The sequence below is a fragment of the Podarcis melisellensis genome (genome assembly GCF_964234715.1).
Source record: "Podarcis melisellensis genome assembly, chromosome: 12".
Taxonomy (NCBI): Eukaryota; Metazoa; Chordata; class Lepidosauria; order Squamata; family Lacertidae; genus Podarcis; species Podarcis melisellensis.
The window spans coordinates 17688293-17707381 of NC_138544.1; the positions used below are offsets into that span (position 1 = coordinate 17688293).

The 19089-nt window shown below is 41.6% G+C and overlaps 1 protein-coding gene and 1 long non-coding RNA gene across 12 annotated transcripts in view; one reads left to right on the forward strand and one right to left on the reverse strand.

The window, feature by feature from the left end:
- LOC309353833 overlaps positions 1–10490 on the forward strand; it is a 109306-nt gene extending 98816 nt beyond the window's left edge. For all 3 annotated transcript variants that reach the window (XR_014162041.1, XR_014162042.1, XR_014162043.1), the window contains 2 exons: positions 3478–3653; positions 10043–10490. This is a non-coding gene — a long non-coding RNA (uncharacterized lncRNA). The remainder of the gene's footprint in view (positions 1–3477; positions 3654–10042) is intronic.
- Positions 10489–19089, reverse strand: part of RBMS3 (RNA binding motif single stranded interacting protein 3) — a gene marked incomplete at its 3' end in the record, with an annotated part of 736788 nt that continues 728187 nt past the window's right edge. For 7 of the 9 annotated variants that reach the window (XM_081883321.1, XM_081883319.1, XM_081883325.1 and 4 more), the window contains 3 exons: positions 17190–17270; positions 15105–15232; positions 10489–11743 (listed from right to left, as the gene is read on the reverse strand). In XM_081883321.1, the coding sequence (XP_081739447.1) occupies positions 11737–11743; positions 15105–15232; positions 17190–17270 (216 nt within the window). Of the gene's footprint in view, positions 11744–15100; positions 15233–17189; positions 17271–19089 lie in introns of those variants that run through there. The other 2 variants (XM_081883322.1, XM_081883327.1) reach the window with 1 other exon arrangement.

Sequence of the window (19089 nt, forward strand, 5' to 3'; positions counted from 1 at the left end):
GAGCTCTCAGCAGAGGTGGGTCAGGATATAGCTGTATCTCCCCAGACCAGACCGTTTTAATCTCTTTGCTAGATGTATTCAGGAAATCCAGTGTCTCAGATAAGGATTCAAGGTCCTGATTCTGTGACACACCCCTTAATAATACGTTGTAGCGCTGGGCAACACCTTCCCCCTTCCTGGATTTGATTTGGATTTGGGCTTCGTTGATCTTGAACCCAAATTAGACTCCTTTGTGCTTCTGATGACATATCATGGGGAGCAAGAGAGAGTTTGAATCTTCTGAGCCCTCCCTCTGACCTGGCCGCAGTGCCATTGCTTCAGTAGAAATGGAGATAGCAGCAAGGAGGGACGCAGAAGACCTCCTCCTTCTCCCTCCTTGGTCCTTGGAAGTTAGAATTCTACTATGGAAGCTTCCCAGGTGTAAGGGAGGGCAGAAGAGGGTCGGGCTGGGCAATATACAGTGATACCTCGGGATAAGAACTTAATCCATTCTGAAGGTCCATTCTTAACCTGAAACTGTTCTTAACCTGAAGCACCACTTTAGCTAATGGGGCCTTGCGCTGCAGCTGTGCAGCCGCCACGTGATTTCTGTTCTCATCCTGAAGCAAAGTTCTTAACCCGAGGTACTATTTCTGGGTTAGCGGAGTCTGTAACCTGAAGCGTCTGTAACTCGAGGTACTACTGTATTGTCCAAAACCGGTTTGAAGTCCATATTGCTTTAATAATTTTTGACCTGGCAATATATTGCAAATTGTGATGTGTATTAGGGTTGAGTGATTGTGATGTCTGAAATAAGGATGTTACTATGTAGAGGCTAATGGAATAATGTCCTGGCAATTGCTACTATTTAGGGGCCTAAAACCAATACATTTTTACTTATCTTTAATATGTTGTTACTTAGAATCATAGAATCATAGAGTTGGAAGAGACCACAAGGGCCATCGAATCCAACCCCCTGCCAAGCAGGAAACACCATCAGAGCATTCCTGACATATGGTTGTCAAGCCTCTGCTTAAAGACCTCAAAGAAGGAGACTCTACCACACTCCTTGGCAGCAAATTCCACTGTCGAACAGCTCTTACTGTCAGGAAGTTCTTCCTAATGTTTAGGTGGAATCTTCTTTCTTGTAGTTTGGATCCATTGCTCCGTGTCCGCTTCTCTGGAGCAGCAGAAAACAACCTTTCTCCCTCCTCTATGTGACATCCTTTTATATATTTGAACATGGCTATCATATCACCCCTTAACCTCCTCTTCTCCAGGCTAAACATGCCCAGCTCCCTTAGCCGTTCCTCATAAGGCATCGTTTCCAGGCCTTTGACCATTTTGGTTGCCCTCCTCTGGACACGTTCTATTTACAACTGTTGTTTTACGATACAGAGCAACAGGGATGGAAGAAATCAGGAGAGAAGCAATGATTGGCTTCCCACACCCACACCCACACGCACATTACAATTTTTTACATAGCACACACACACACATCATGATTCGCGATATATCGTCATGTTGAATATTATGAAATCAAACTGATTTTTGACAATGTATCAATACATTGCCCAGCTCGTGTGTGTGTGTGCACGTGCACACGCTATGCTAAAAAGATGATGTAAAGATAACCGTGAAGCCAGCCAATGCCTCTACATAGCTCCATCCTTATTTTAGGCATTGTGATATATCGGTATATAGCGATATTTAATGGGGGATATTATATCACAATGTTGAAAACCAAATATCGCTCAGCCCTGTCCGTGCTAACATGAGTGGGTAGAAGCAGGGAGTTATGGGGTCACTTGTTCAGAATGCTGGTGAGCTTTATAAGCATGCAAAATTCATATTAAACCAGATCCCCACTTGCATGTAGCCATGTGACCCTGATAAGAGGAAACTTTCATTCCTGTAGCTAAAAACCCAAGACAGTGCTGTAACATTTGCCTGCAGCTCCCTTGAGGCCCAGCTAAATTTCAGCTCCCGTCCATATCCATAACTCTAAAAAGACAAATACTATGGCTCAAGCATCCCCAGAAACAGTATAACCACTTAACGTATATAAAAATAAATCAAAGCACTTAACGGGTGGGTATGCAGCATAAGCACAGCATAAGAACAGACAATTTTAAGTTGAGGAAAAGAAACTATATTGAAAGGAAAGAGGAGGTGGTCGCTCCTTGCGGGTATCTGGAGAACGGGCAGTTTAGATGAAAGGTCAAACTGCTAAGAGAGCTTGCTAGGAATAAGTTTGTGTGCTGTTGGGAATTCCCAAAGTAACTGGGAAGGAAAGCAGAAGTTCAACTTTGTTTTTGTCTTATCGTCCAAAGTAGCATATTCCTTCCACTTGGAGGGCTAGCTTTGTTTTTTGTTTTAAATTACCAAATAGCTATGAAGAGGGGAAATAGAGAAAATGCTATGTAAAAAAAGTGAGATACCACTCCCTTAAGCAGGCTAGCGTTGGCATAAGGAGTGAAGCAAGAAGTACATAATGCAGATATGCTTGGAAAAGAATTGGGCTGCCTTATATGATTCTGGAGTTCATGTCAAAGTAGCACAGCTACTAAATAGGAAATCTATTCTCACTGCTATTGACAGTGCTTTTCTTCTAGGGGAAAAAGGTATCAGTACTGCGTACTCTTGAGTACCCCCCCCCCCCGGAAAAAAAGCAATGGTGTTTCGCTTGGGTTTGTGTGTAATGGTATACACAATTTGTTTTATTGTCGCTAGAGCGTGAGACTCTTGATCTCAGTCATGGGCTTGAGCTGTACATTGGGCAAAGATTCCTGCATTGCAGGCAGTGGCATGCGGCCATTGGACTAAGGGGACTAGGCTAGTCACCTTAATGTTTCCCTGGTGCTCCCTTCTCAAAGCCCGGAAGGCTTAGGGAGGAAGGTGCGAGGCTCTGATGGGTCCAAGATCCATCCTGCCATCTTCCCAAAGCACATCTGGCTTTTGGAAGGTGACAGAAGGGCTTCAGCATCCTGTCAGAGCCCTGGCACCTCTTTCACAAAGCTGGGAAGCTTCTGCCTGGTTTAGGGTGGGAGGTGCAATGCTCACATGTGCGACGACAAATGTCACACTCATGACATTGACCCCTCACGCCCCTCACAAGCTAGAGCCTCTGGCCCTAACTGTTCCCCTTTGAAAAATTTCACTGCGTGCCACTGATAGCAGGGGGTCCAACTTCCAACTCTACAATTCTACGATTCTAAATCTTCTGTTTACATTAAGAAAGGAATAATGGGGTGATATAGAGCTGCGGTGAGGAACCTCAAGCTAAGTGCCTTTTCCCGTTCTTTCCGTCTAGCCTTCAAGATTACACCAGGGTGGAATCTATACACATATTAAAAAAATAAAAACGAAAATGTGAAAATGCTGTATTTTAAAAACGTTTTGAAAAAATACATTGAAATTTGCATAGCTCACTTTCACCATCTAGTGTCACATTTGTATATTGCAGTTTACAACACATTTTAAATGTTTAATTTGCAGCTGTGTGGCTGAGTCCCAGGCCATGGCCCCTCATCATCCAGGAATTGTTTTGCCTGGCTGAAGATCTTCCTTGAACTGAAGTAATGAATGCCTCTTGCTTCCTTGGACGAAGGGTGGAGGTGTGTGTGTGTGTGCGCGCGCTGAGAAACCTCTGGAATGCAGCCTACTCTTCAAAGGTAAGTCTGACATCCACATCTCTGCTCATGTTTGCCTTGTGTCCATCCCCCCATTGTAACCCCCCATTGCCTGTGGTTAAGTATAAACGAAAAAGCGTGTCCTTGGGGGTAGACCGAGGGACAAAAAAGTTAACGCACAAATATAAAGAGGGAAGGTGTCCATTAATGTTAAGATAATATATAATTAAATAATTTTAAACTTCTGCACTAGAAATATATGGAAAAGTCAGCCTTTAAAAATTACGCCCAGATTATTATAATTTCTGTGTATTTCAGGGTCTTTTGAGCTATGTTACAATAGTGCAATTATCCACAGAATACACTTTCCTCCTTCCAAACTCTGAGATTATCTCAGTCCAGATGTTGTGACAGTCTTTATTTCTCAGGAGGATTTCAGAGGTCTCACTCTGACCCGTTAGTTGGACACTGTGCCGTCCTTCAGTTTGATCCATGCCAGCCACAAGAAAACACAAAACTCAGTGCTTTTCTTTAGTTTTGTTTTTTTATTGAAAGCTTCATCAAAGAAAAGAGAGGTTTAAACCTAACATCCACTGATCTACAGAAAGCCCCAGGATTGGGAAAATGGCAGCTATTAGGATTGTGGTACAAACAGAAATTTAAAAAAAAAGAACGAGGGGGAAACCCTCCCCTCAGCAATACAGAACTTTTCATGACATTTTGAAACATTAGCACAAAGATGCCCTTACAAGTCAGAATCGTTATCGTAATTCCTTTCAGAGTTCTTTTGGGCTGCGCTTTGGGAACTGGGAGGCCTGCAAAGGGTGTTTTCCATTTACTGGGTAGGAATTTAATCTCGTTTCACAGCCCTGGTTCCTTGATTCGATTTCATTTTAACCAGGCGGGAGCCTTTTCATTTGAAACAGAGGGGGGCAGTTTAAAGTTTGCTGTATGAAATATTGACACTTCCGGTTTTATTACAAGAAACTTACTTCCTTGAGGTGTATATCAATGAGGGGAAGAAGAGCTTGTTCTTAGCATGACCATTTAGGCCAGCCTAGTTCTGCCAATCTTAAATTTGCAATCTCCAAATTAGTAACAGTGTGTTTTTGTAAGACCAATGAACAAAACATTATTTTTTGTGTGTTGTAAGATAGACTAGGCCCATGATGTGTCTTTGTCCAAATATTCACCTGAGTGCTTCTTTGTAAAGGTTGTTGGTCAGGTTAGGGATGAATGAAGGTTGGATATAACAACCCAACACATGATGATTTTTTTTAAATTTCAGCTTATATTATTGGCTTTTTGCTTGTGACTGGGACATTTGATTTGCTTGCCACAAGGAGATACAATCACTGTGGCATACCTCTCCCTTCATTTCAATATTCAACCAAGGTATCAATTAGGATATCAAAGGGATCATTTTGACTTTTCAGATGTAAAAACATCTAAGGGCAGCACCTCATATACTTTATAACTTCACAGTGAAGCACTAAAATTTCTATTTCCCCAACTGCAAAGGCACAGCATGAACAGTCAACCTACATGTTTCAACCAATTCAACCAAGTTTGCTGAACTGGCCCATGCAATTTTTCAGCTTTTAAAAACCTATTGACCCAAACCTTTTAGATGCACAAAACTTCTTTCCAAAGTAAAAAAACAAAAACAAAATCAAGTTAGAAAACACAATTATAATCTAGAACAAAACCCTTCCCTCCCCCAGATTTTGTTTTCAGTAAAAAAATCTTTCAGCATCAGAATGTAGTAATAATTCGGGACTAATAGCAGATCATTCACAGCTCCTAACAAACAGTTATTAGGATGGAAGAACCTCAAGTGTAATAGCTGTCAAAATATAAACCCATTTATGTAAACACAAGAATTTTAATCCCCACAGAAGCAAACCCGACATTCACTTTACAGCATTTGTCAAACATTTCCATTTATTTTTTTTAACAAAGAACATGTCAGTAAAAGTGAAAATACTGTTTCTTTTCTGTAGTCTGAGGTATGAAGAGGAATTTGAGATTGGAATCCACTTTAGGTGATATGACAGTAGAAGAAGGGTGTTTTTTTTCCCCCTCCTAAGAGAAATAACCTTTCTTCTGATGTTTCATGATTCCTGAAACTGCTCAACAAGGACTAGAAAGATCGGATCAGTCACTGAACTTCCTTGTATGCACATGGGCGCTTACATGCATGATTATGTTTATGCTTTATTCAAAATGAAGTAACTCACCCACCGCTGTAGAGGAACAAGATAGCGTTTTTTTTTTTAAAAAAAGGAGAGGTTCTCTGAAACATGCAGCGTGCTTTTTCCCCCTTTGCAATGTCATCACACCGCTAGAATATCCTTGGTCTAACGCTGAGGACTTGAAAATCCTTTATACCTTTGTACATCAGAACCAATTTCATGTTAAATAAAGCCTTGAAATGAAATGTTGGCCATGTATGACTCAAACACAACTATCTTCAAATTCCATATTTGGTCTCATCACCATGTGGATTGATTCATTATGTTAAGCCCATAATCACACTTTTCACATGACTTTTACTATACAGGTAATAGTCCCAGAGACTATACTTAAACCTGTTTCACTCATGTCAGCCTCAGCATTAAAATGATAGGGATGGTGGCTGATAAGCCACCTTCAGGCTTAAAATCATGAACCAAGGCAACTTTCTACATATTTCACATCATTTCTTTAATACCATAGACAACATAATTTAGATCAAAATACTGTGACATATTAAAAATAAACTTTTATTACACTGCAGGCATTCTCAAATCTGCTGAGTTTGGTCGCCACACATACATAAATAATATCCTTCCTTCTTATTTTTGATAACGTAAAATGCATTTTTAATGCTTAGGCTCACTGCAAAATCCCTTGTTTGCCTGTTCACCACTTTTCTTCCTCAGATGTGATCACCAATATTGCAGAACACAATGGAATTACTTCAAAATATCTCTAAAGTTCTGCTTTGAACTACTGCAGTGAGACACTTTAAGCTTCTTGGCAAGCCATGCAGCTATGAACCCACAACCAGGAACACTTTCAGGGTTCACTGACAGAGGAATCCAAAACCCTTGGATGCTACCAGGGGGCCTTCAAAAAATAGAATCTTATAAGACAACTGCGTAATTTTAAAAAGTCTCTTTTCCAGCATTTTAAAATCTTACCCTTTGCTCCGTAACTAGTCACCATAATCAAATACTTGGATTCAAATGAATTGGCAGGAAATCAGCTCAGATCAAAATACTTTTGCTGAGCGGAGGTCTGGAACTGCTGAAAAAGCCATAGAATCCTTCAAACCATTTGTTGCAAGATAACATCAAAATTGAAGTCTATCTTTTAAGGCCCAGTTCAGATGTCGTCACAGTTGTGTGGCTAGTCATCCAAAAACTGCTTCTCGGCAATTCCGTGTTGCCTTGGCAACATGTGGAAGATGGAATCACAACTGGATAACCCTAATTGAGTTGTTTGCATGCCAACATCCAATCATCCACCCAGCTGATGCTGATATTGGCATTTGATGGGCTCCCTCTGCATTGCTTTTTGATTGGTGACCTAATCTGTACATTTAAGGTGCAGGATTATTAGATCAGGAAGAAGATGAAGTTATGGGGACTTCCATGTGTCTGTGTAAGTGCCCGTCTGTGCAGGTGACAATGCAAGGTAATTGGTGGGTGCTCAAAGAAGGGATCCAAAAAGAAACTTGTTTTCCTTCAAAATACATTACTGGAGCAAGGTATTAATCAATAGCGAAAGTTTCGCAATTCCTTCTCTCTATAGGATATTAAGGGGTTAGATATCCCTGCTAGAAACAGTCACTGATACTCACAAAGAACTTTAACACCGAGCACATAAAAATCATTACTATCTGGGTAGACCTTGCGGAGGTTTTGAAATGCAAAGTCTATGTATATTGAGGTTGCAAACTTGCAAGCACCTTTGAGGGGCATCAGACAGCTTACAGGCCCAGCAAGGCTCAGATCTCTTCTAACAGCAGCCACACCATGTTGTACTGAAAACGGCTTTAAAAACTGGAACCTAGTTTTGGGGGGAAATAAAACTTCTGTGGTTGTGCAAAGCAGATAACGTAATTCTAAGGATTTTTGAACTTGGACCTATCTAGGCCAAAATGTAAATATTCAAGCACCATCTCATTGTCCATGGAAATTCTGGATTTTATTTTAGTTACCAAGGGAGAGTTGGATAAAGACTATGCTCCTTCACTAGAGGAAGAAGAATCTTGTTTTCCAACTTGCCATTTATATTATTTTGCGCATTCGGGTCTGCATATTAAGTTCCTAGCATCTTGCAGCAACTGAACAAAGATCTTGAGAACCCACTCCCGGAACAAGCAGGAAGACTCATAAATGTGAAGCAAATCAAATTGTTAATAAAACTAAATTTAGAATCAAGATTCACCCTTGGGGATTTTTTTTTTTTTGAGGGGGGTGTTCAGTGGCCATTTATGCCAGTGCAGCCCCGAACATATTATGGTTTTACTTCCAGGCTGTTAGCTGATCAGTTTATCAAAGTGGATCTATCAATGTCAGGTGATTTATAGGAACGGATAGTTCTTTCTTTTCCTTTTGCCAAACAACAAAGAAGTAGGGTGTCTGAAGGAAATTAAACAATTGAAACAGCTTTTTTTAAAAAAAACACCTGAAGTGATGATATGGGCTATTTGCTGCTGCCGCCGCCCCACTGACAACTTAATCTTCCGTGATTTAACCGTATTTGCTGAACCAAGTCAAACAAAATGAGAATGTATAAATAAAGCAACAGATTTCTGAACAGAGGAATCGGGAAGGTACTTCAGCATATCCCATCAGCCACACGGTAGCTACCTTGCAGCCTCACTGTCAACAGCAATGAGACTTTTCTTTGCACCAAACTAGAATTTGTACAGGAACAATTTTTTTTTAAAAAAAGAACAAAACAATAACGCGTGCTTCTTTCATATTCAACAAAATTGTGCCACAGAAGAATAATCTCTATTTTATACATACAGGAAAAAAGATACAGCATTAAAAGGAAGAAAAATAAGGCTGGCTTGATTATTTTTCCCATGTCCCATCCAACAGGCACACGCTTTCCAAAGGAAAAAAAGAGAAAATAATCAAGTGATGATCACAGAAAGCAAACAGCAGTGGCAAAGCACATGAAAGAAAGGAAAAAGCTAGAGATCTTTACATAACATGGAAACTCTTCCCATGACCCCAGCGCTGTGGTCCTTTTGAGTCAGAATAGTCCATATGTAGTAACTGGAAAACTACATGTACTTTTAGAATCTCACATAGCCAGGCCCCCTTGTCTATAATGGTTGGCTAGATGGTTTCACTGTTTTTAATTTTTACGTTTTTCATATTGAACGTTGCATATTTAGCAGCCATTTGTTTGGGTAACCCAATCCCATCCCCACCAAACAAGAGATACGTACATTAAAAATAAGGAAACACTTTTTAGCATTCTTAAAAAAATACTTGATTCTTTAAAAAGTCATTTAAAGTAACCATGGACTCCGTGGACATTCCTCCCACAAACTTCCTATCCTATCGCTGAGGCTTGTGTGTTTCATAGGTTGCAGCCTTAACATCACAACTGGGGCCATTGAACCTGGTCGATTCAAAGGAAACCTGTTTTAGCATTTATATATATATATATATATATAATATTATTGTCACTTTTCAGTATGGTTACCCTGTTTTGAAGACACCACTGTCATTGCGGTGAACCCATCATCATTTAACAGCCCCCCACCGCTGCTGCCACTGGAGGCCATTTCAATCATTTGGGCTTTGTTTAAATGCTTCCTTCGCTAGATCTTTTTGCCTGCTACAGAGAACAGAAATCTTCTACTTTGGTGCCTCATTCATCAAGCGTGGTGGCAATATTGGAGCAGTAATCTCCAGGAACCTGTCCAACCTCTATGGGAATGCTCAGGCTTATGTTATGCTTAACTCCCCTTCGTTTTTAAACCGTGTTTACACAGCAGAGATTCCCAGTGGATTGTGCTGCTTGTTGAAACTTACTAGAGAACAAGGAAGTTGGAAATGAATGTAATGCATACTTTTAAAACTTTCCACATACACTTATAAGGGAACTGGTAAAAATTTGAGGCGCCTTCTTCACTGCCAGTCTTAAAATTCTCACTGCATGACACCCTTCCCTTTTTTGGGTGGCGGAAGGATAATTCTCTTAGGCCCTCCAATATATAGACTCCATAAACTCTTTTATCATTTAAAAATAGGGTTTCTTTGCCAATTCAACGTACTTGCTATTGTCTTTTGCCTAATCAAACTAATTAGTGATTGTCAGCAAACATATTAAGACAACAGAAAGCCAGTTAGTACAAAGTGGTTGTTAGCTTCATGCTAGCATGAGAGAACTAACCATTTTAATCTTTCTTCTTGCAGGGGAGAGTTAAGACGAAAACACCAACCGTCTACTTTTTAGAATCATCTTCTAAGTGACTTGAACAGACCACCAAAATGCAAAATGGAGATGGCTGGTTTTGAGCACTGGAAGATGACCCAGGGAGGAGGAGGAAGAGGAGGAGGAAACGAACCTGTGAGATGCTGAGAAGAAGGAAGACCGTAGGTTCAGTACAAAAGAAATCGGACAACGCAATGGAAAAGCTCAGCAAAGTTTAAATGCACCTGGGTAAGAACAGCTGGCGACTGATATCTTTCTCATGCTGTGAAATTCCGCTAAACATTGCTAAGTACCAACTACTCAGAACTTTCATTAGAAGCCTAAGCATATAGAATGTACAACACCAGTGGAAGGTAGTTTAAACAAACACAAAGTTAAGAAACTGGTCCGGCCATGTAGGTCAAATAAAGATATTTTTTTTAAAAAAAATGAAGAAATAAGGGGGGGGGGGGAGAAACGACTCTATCTTCTGGACTGCGGTAGGTTGTCATTTCATCTTTGGTATAAAATAGGCCATCCATAGGCTGCGTTTGATCACAACTAGGAAAGACTACAGAAATTGTCAACAATTTCTTCTAGCTATTGCTTTTTTTTTTGCACTTTTTTGACCATAAGCTCCTATCTACTTAAGTCCCCCCCCCCCGCCCAATGCTTTTAAGCTAGGTGTTTGCAATGTGACAAGCTAAGCAGACTAAAAACTTTTTAAAGCTCATAAAAAAGACTGCAGATAAAAAGCACTAATGCTTTTGCCAGCGATCACACTTTGTAAATTAAAAAAAAAATCTCCATTCTGCAAGAAAAAAACCTGCATTCCTTAAAATGCAAGTTGATTCCCCCCCCCCATAGTTCAATAATTTTATTGTAAAACACTTTAGCTTTCTAGATTCTTCTCTGTCAACACTAAGAAAGTTCATAAAAGTCTGCATGTTTTTCAATTCTCGAAGTCTCCACAGTTCCTTTATCAACAAGTTTTCTTCGAAAGAAGAAAAAGATCGTTTTCTGCTAAACTGTACAGCTTTTATATATATTTTTTGTTCATCCTAAAAATTCAGTCTGTTGAACTTCACCAGCTGATGCCGTGGATGTTTGAATCCATTTTCCTTTCTTCTACCAAGACGTTGACAGCTTGCCTTGAGAGCCTTTGACGTCCTTAAAATTAAGGCAATTAAGATTCAAGATAAACCTTACCTAAACATTTCTAAAAAAAAAAAAAACAAAGAAAAATGAACCCAAAATAAAAGACACACTGGATTTCACGGAGAAAGGGGAAAGAGTAGCTGGATTCTTGAGGAAGACCATTAGTTTTCATCTCAGCTTGCTCCCTCTTGACATCATCGGTTCTCTGTTTTTGTGTCTTTTTGGAAAACAAAAACAAATCTATCTACACTTCCAAGTAAATTCTGAATTTCAAATGTTCATCCAGATAAAAGACCAACCCAGTGTTTTGCCGTGGGTTTTTTTTTCTTTAATAAAAAAATAGCAAAAATAAAACTATCAGACTACATGACTGAACAATCTGCACAGCACATAGAAACACTGTTTTGTTTTCGTTGGGTAAGGTAGAAAATTAAAAGAAAACTCTGTTGATGCCTGTGCAAACTGGATGCCAACTTCTTGTTCGGTGAAGTTTCTCCATTCAAGGCAAACTTTTCAGACCGACATTTTTCAGTCCTGTTTATTGTCTGCAAAAACAATTGAATTAAAGTAATCATTAAATCAAAATAATCCTGCCTACCTACTTTAAAAAAAAAAAAATCCCCACCCCTTGGCTATAACCAAGCTGAACTTACTTAGCATAGGGAGAATGCAGAAAATGCAAAATGCTTTAAAAAAATACATTGAGACTAAAGGATTATAATAAGTGTATCTGTAAAATTCTTGAAATGCCCTGGGCCCTAGAGATCACCTGGTTGGTCCAATCAAACTTTCCCTTAACACTCCCCAAAATAACCCACTACTGATTTGCAGACAGTAGTAAGGCACACCTTGTATTTATTTACCTGTCTAATTCAAAAGGAGGACAGTGGGTGAGATCTGCTGACCTAGAACCCCATATATCATAAATGGATTTAAAAGTGGGGGGGGGGGGTATAGAGATCTGAAAAATAACAGCAAGAACAAGTCATTGAGAGACAATGGAGTGAGCCTCTGGGGGGGGGAGGTGAATTCAAATCCCAGGAGAATCACAGCGCCTGCTGTGGCTGAAGACTGGTAACTCAAAACTGCGGCCTCCTATGTTGTTTTTGCAGCACTAAAGTGACCTCTCTGAAGTGCAAGCCTGGGCAATGTATATGGAGGTCCTGGGCTGCCCAGACAACAAGACCCCCCTCTCGGCCTCACTGATATGGTGCAAAGGAAAGCAGAGGCACCAGCTTGGCTGCAGGAGTTGTCGGAATCCCTTAGGGACTCCACTCTAGATTTGCGCAGAGCTTACTTCTTAGCCTCCCGAAAATGTCCCGCAAGGCAGCGAGTATAGATCAAGGAGACAATAAATTATAACGAATAGTTTCCAAAGCATTTTGCCTCTATTTTCACTCTCCCTCAACTCAGTCACTTATTTCTCTCTAACTCTCTTGACACGTCTCTGCTGAACTTCCCACCTGCCACTCTCTGTAACACCCCCTGCTGTCAATAATTTCTTCACTCATCCTTTCTGTTAGAATATATTTAATGGCATGCATCTTCCTTTGACCCAGTGAAGAATTTTATAATCGCACAGAGAACCCAGAACTCTGCCTGGCACTTTCTAAGATAATCTTAGCTCCTTCTACCTCAGAAGCCGAGAGGAGTGCCTGACCATACAGAGACTACCTAAAACTATTGTCTTATGCCAGACAGGGGTGCCATATCCCATTTTGCTTTGCCCTGCTGTCATTGCCGCCACTACCACTATACCTGCTGCTGCTGCCTCTTGCGTGGACTGCCCACTCTCACTTCCACGCACCCTGCCAAATCCACTGCTGGTGGAGAAGCACCGCCACTATCAGAGGCCATTTCAGGCAACATTGTGCTGATTTGGGGCGAGATCTCACCCAGTGCCGTGTGAGATCTTACACACTTGGCAGGATTTCCAGTATTCCTGCCATTGCTGCTAAACCAGGGGTGTCGTATGGTCTGCTGCCAGCACCACACGTGCCTCAAAATCAGACACAGCAAAGGATTTTCAGCAATAAGGGTGTGACGTAATACTGCTCCTAATAAAATTGTGTTGCTTACCACGGTAAGTGCTTGTGCACAATGCTACCACAGTACTGTATGCTACAGCAATAACAGACAGTTGTGCGTAGCAGCTTTAAAGGGACTACAAAACAGCGCTGATAAATTAAAAACAACTCAAGATGCACTAATGGCAGATTTGCACATCACACTCAAAGCACATTCAAAGGATATGGCGCCTCCGTCCAAAATCTGTGAAACTGCAGTTTTCTCCTCACAGAACTACAATTCCTAGATCATAGAATCATAGAATCATAGAGTTGGAAGAGACCACAAGGGCCATTGAGTCCAACCCCCTGCCAAGCCGGAAACACCATCAGAGCACTTAACAAAGTTCCCATGATTCTTTGGGGGGAAGCCATGTGCTTTTAATGTGTGTTGAATGTCCTTTAAATGTACGGTTTGGCTCTGCTCTAAAACAGAACACAACTCTGAGTGTGCAGACAATGGGGCAAGTAGCAGCTGCCCTAGAAGAGCAAGGAAGCTGTGTGTAGAGTAAAAAAGAAAGAAAGGAAATAATAGTAAGGTTAAATCAGTCAGCTCTATTTATCCTTCCCACCTAAACCCAAGGAAGCTGCTTCAGTGCTAAACTGGTGTCTGTCATCTGTAATGGATTGGATGAGAGGGAACAAATTGAAACCTAATCCAGACAAGACAGATGTGCTTTTGGTCAGCCGGAAGGCGGAATAGGGATTCAGCCTGTGTTGGATGGGATAACACTCCCCCTGAAGACACAGGTTTGCATTTTGGCCTTGCTTCTGGACTCAGCCCTGAACGTGGATGCCCAAGTCTCTGCAGTGGCCAGGAGTGTATCTGCACAATTTAAGCTACTGCAACTGTTGAGCCTGTTCCTTGAGGTGTCTGATTTGGCCACAGTGACGCACACCTTAGTGTACTGTGGCACGCTCTATGTGGGGCTGCCTTTGAAAAGTGCTCAGAAATTTCAATTGGCTCAAAGAACCGCAGCCAGATTGTTGACCAGGAGCAGACAGCTCCCTTGCTACAGCAGCTCCATTGGCTACCCATCTGTTTTTGGGCACAGTTCAAAGTGCTGGTTATGAGCTATAAAGCCCTACACAGCTTAGATCCAAACTAGCTGAAAGACTGTATTCCCTTATATGAACCTGCCCAGGTTCTGAGATCTTCAGCGGAGGTCCTTTTCTGAGTTTCGCCAGGGCCTTCCTGGTGGCTGCTCCCAGACTTTGGGACTCCCTCCCTAGAGAAGCTAGATTGGCTCCCTCTTTGCTGTCCTTCTGCCAGCAGGTGAAAATGTTCTTGTTCAAAGAGGCTTTGGGGAACTGACTGTTTTTAATGAAAGGGTGGGCACTGAGCTGATTTCATTGTTGGTATGGTTTCAATAGACTTAATATATCTTTTCCCTGTTTTTAAAATGGGAATAAAAGACAGGCCCTCCTTCTCTCTCACACACACATAGGTAAAGGTAAAGGGACCCCTGACCATTAGGTCCAGTCATGACCGACTCAGGGGTTGCGGCACTCATCTCGCGAACCACAACAGCGCACGGAAATGCTGTTTACCTTCCTGCCAGAGCGGTACCTATTCATCTACTTGCACTTTGACGTGCTTTCGAACTGCTAGGTTGGCAGGAGCAGGGACCGAGCAACGGGAGCTCACCCCATCACGGGGATTCAAACCACCAACCTTCTGATCGGCAAGTCCTAGGCTCTGTGGTTTAACCCACAGTGCCACCTGCGTCCCTACACAATGCATAATTGTTTTTGTCCTATTAACCGGCGCCACTTCAAAATGTTTCCTCTGAATTATGATGTGTTCCCGATTCACATTCGGTGAACGCCGTCAACTTACTTTGACTGTTGGTAGGAATACGTGGGTGCATGTTCACTGGACGTTTCCACAGCCATCTGTTGTTGCTGACCACTGGCTTCCTGTGATGAAGGTGCTACTGTCTGTGGAGAGGTATCGGCGACAACACCCTGAGGAGATGAACAGGAGCACATTACTGCCTGTAATAACACCAGCAGCATACAGGAGAAAAGAGGCGGTATATAATCTCACCAGCTTCATTATTTCTTTCCAGGTGTATCATTGCATTATTTTGTGGATTGTCAGGGGTAACAGAAGCGGCATGCTGGTAGGACACAAAGGCTACACATTTAATAGAGAGGCATGCCACGACTGCAGCTTTCCACTGAAGACCTGCAGAAAGCTCTTCCATTACAAATGTAGTGTTTGAAATCCACACTCTCCAGACTATTCTACTTCGTCACATACGCATGGCTGGTCTGATTTGGATCACACTCAGAGCGATTTAATATTTGACCCAATGAGGGTGTTCCCTTTTTCGTTGCCGTGAGATCGGAATCCAGACCCACCAGACAGGCACGTCGGGTTTGCGACACACACAAAGTGCACTTTCTGTATCATGCTTTGGACAACAATGCAAGGGCTTTTGGGATCGTTTTTAAAAGGTAATTTCTGCATAGGTAATGGAAAGATGAAACACGACAGCATTATGAAGTGATTTGCTGTGGCTTGTAAAATTAGAATTTGATGGAAAGTATTTTTTGCGGGAATAGGTTTTTGCTCTTTTGAAAAACATTTAAAGAAAACATTTAAAAAATAGTTCTCAGAAGCATTTCTGGTTTAATTTGTGATTCGGTGAAGGCATATTACTGATTTAAAATAGCTTTGTTATTGCGCTTCCACATGCATAACTTGTAGCAATAGCTCTAAAAACCTCAAATTGATTCTTTCTTGAATCCTATGAAGATTATTATTTTTCTGCTGAAGAGGTAGCCAATTAACGCTCAAGAGTTCCAAATTCAGAATTATCATCATTATTTTTTCAAAAATATATACCAAGGTGTTAGTTTATAAAGGTTTATGAAGAGTGTTCAAACAGAATGTAAGGATTAAAGTTGACAGCAAAACATGATAGAGAGTGAAAAACCACTGTACTGCAAAGCTTTCAAAAGAATGGATAAAACAGTTGTGAGGTGATCACTGGGGAGAACGGCTATTTGCAGGCAACACAGTGTAGAAGTCTCTTATGCAGAGCCCAAATATTTATAGCAGAGGTGTGCCAATGCGGCTTCTTGGGGGGAAAGCATCTTCAGCTATCCAAGGAGTGACAGTTGTAAACGAGGCATAGTTCAAGACACCATCACTGAGTCCATGCTGTGCCCATCACACACACACACATATATATATATATATATAACTGGGTGAAAAGTAGGCTATGATAAAACTGTGAAGAACCAAAAAGGAAACACATGGATTTAAGAGTGAACACCACCTTTCTTCTCCCTTCAAGGGTCCCCATTTTTCCTTATTGTTTGTTTGTTTGTTTGTCCAGAAGGCCTTATGAAGATGAACAGCAGCAGAAGTCAGCTCTTCCGGGTAGCTGGTGGTCCACAGTGCCGAGCAAATACTTACTCATTAGACTGTCAGCAGCAGGACTCGGCCCCAAGGAGGGAGGGAGCAAATCCTTCATCAAGGATGAAAAAGCACCCAGTCAGTGCAGCAGCCCCCAGTTCTGCATATATACAAGAGGAAGGCTTCCTTTGCTCAGTCACGATTTCTGGGCTTTCAGAAATCAGCTATGGGCAAAAGCCTTATGCTAAGGAGAGCATCAAACCTCCCTCTTTTTTTTTGCAGTCTTCTTTTCTTGAACCTCTTTTGTGTTTGTGGTCTGACGTCTGGTTTTGGTTACCTGTTCCTGTTGCCACCTCCCTCCCCCCCCCCCCATGAAGACTGAACTACCCAACAGAAGGTTCCATTTCATCTTCGGTGAAAACTAAAACCAAAGCTGTGTATTTCTCCAAGGGGAGCTACACCATACAAGCAGATGGTCCCATCCTTAAAAACAGTTGAAGAGATGCTTCCCCAAAGAGGTGAAACAAGGTGAAAACACAAGCAAAGTGGACTTACTTCAAGAGGGACAGCTGTTGGAGGCACAGGAGTATACTGGGGGATGTACGTCCCTTGCATAGGAGCAGCAGCCGTCATATACTAGAACAAGGCAAATGCAAAATTGTTGTAGAAACAGTCATTGTACTGCACCCAATTATTTTCAGCAAGCAGCATCACATAACCTTGGGGCTTCTAGTCTACTGAGCAGTTCCAATGTGACAGATGAAGTGTGGGTTACAGTGATGGATTAACGTATAAGCTAAACAAGCTACAGCTTAGGGCCCCACTCTCTTGGGGGGGGGCCCAAAAAAATTAAAGGGGAGGGAACTAGATGAACATGTATTAATTGTATTTCAGTTCAACATTTACTTTGATAAAATACATATTTTGTTATGGGCAAATGGCTTTAAATACCTATTAGGTCCATAAATTACCATATAGCATATATTCAACACAAAAAACAGCAACAATTTGTTGACAAAGGACAGCTGGACAGATAAAGGGCCTCATCAAACCTAAATCCAGCCCTGGTGGGTTGCTAAAGCATTCCGATTCTAAATGAATTCAGTCCAACTAGCTAATCCATGGAAATGCCATTTACCTTCTCACTGTAGCAGTACCTAATTATCTACTAGCACTGGCATGCGTTCGAACTGCTAGGTTGGCAGGAGCTGGGACAGAGCAATGGGAGTTTACTCCGTCGCGGGGATTTGAACTGCTGACCTTCTGATCGGCAAGCCCAAGAGGCTCAGTGGGTTAGACCACAGTGCCACCCGCATCCCAGCGTGATCCCCTCCCCTCTGGTGGCCACTATTAAGCCCAGAAGGGACGCTACCATTGGCGCTTAGTAAAACGTTTCTCCTTGGCCTGATGGCAGCCTGTGGCAGGTGATTTTTGTCAGGACTGTGGTGGTTGTGGAGGGAAAGAATTAATTCACAGCACTGTGCTTCACAGAAGCAAAAAAAGTCACACACTGCCTTGCCGACTGCTATACATTAAAAAAAGAGAGAAGAAGATGTAGGCATTTAGCATCATGCCTATTTGGGCCCAGAGAAAGCTAAGCATTCATGTTTGATAAAGTGCTAGCACAGGATAGCATAGCATTTGGTCTTTGAACCCTGAAGGTTATTTCCCACCTGACCCCTGTACGCATTAAAAATGGAGGAGACTAACACCCCTTAGGAGTAGCATAAGTGAAGCCTTTATGATTCCTCCTCAGTAAGTAACTTGGAGATTCCAACTTGGTGCCACGCATTCCCAAACCTGTTTACTTTGCAGGAAAAGTCACCAAACTGACATTCATGTAATTGATCGCCACCTTCATGCAGTCTACCTTACAGCTATTTAAAATGAGAACAATTAAGTGTCTAGAGACCTGGAAAGAAAGGGGGGGGGGAATAGCAGGGAACGCCAAAGAAAGAAAAGGAACAGATGTCTCAGAGCTTCCCCTTCTATAGCTGAGACCGCTAACTTGATTTCCTTCTACGCATGAATTGTTTTTAATTTCCAGGAAGGCGTCTTAGCTATCAACATTAGAAATCCTCCTGAAAAGCTCTTGCCCTCAAGTGCTATAGAAACATCCTTAATTATGAGTGTTTTTCTGACACTCTTACAGCATTATTCCCTTCCTGTATTGCTTGTAGAGGAATTTGGCTGAAGGCAACAAATTACTCAAATCCTTCAATGTCCTATCAATATTAAGTCGTCACATTGCTTTGTTTCGCCATTCTCTCGCTCACTGACAAAAATACTCATCCACGTCAGCAAGAACACCTCCAACACCTGTTATCTTCAGAGAGGCACAGAATATCCAAATGTTCCCTAAATGTGGCTTGGTGGGTCTTAAAATGATTAAAATATGGACCAGATTTACCTGCTGAAATAGGAAAAGCTAAACACCTTTTTTAATAAACATGCC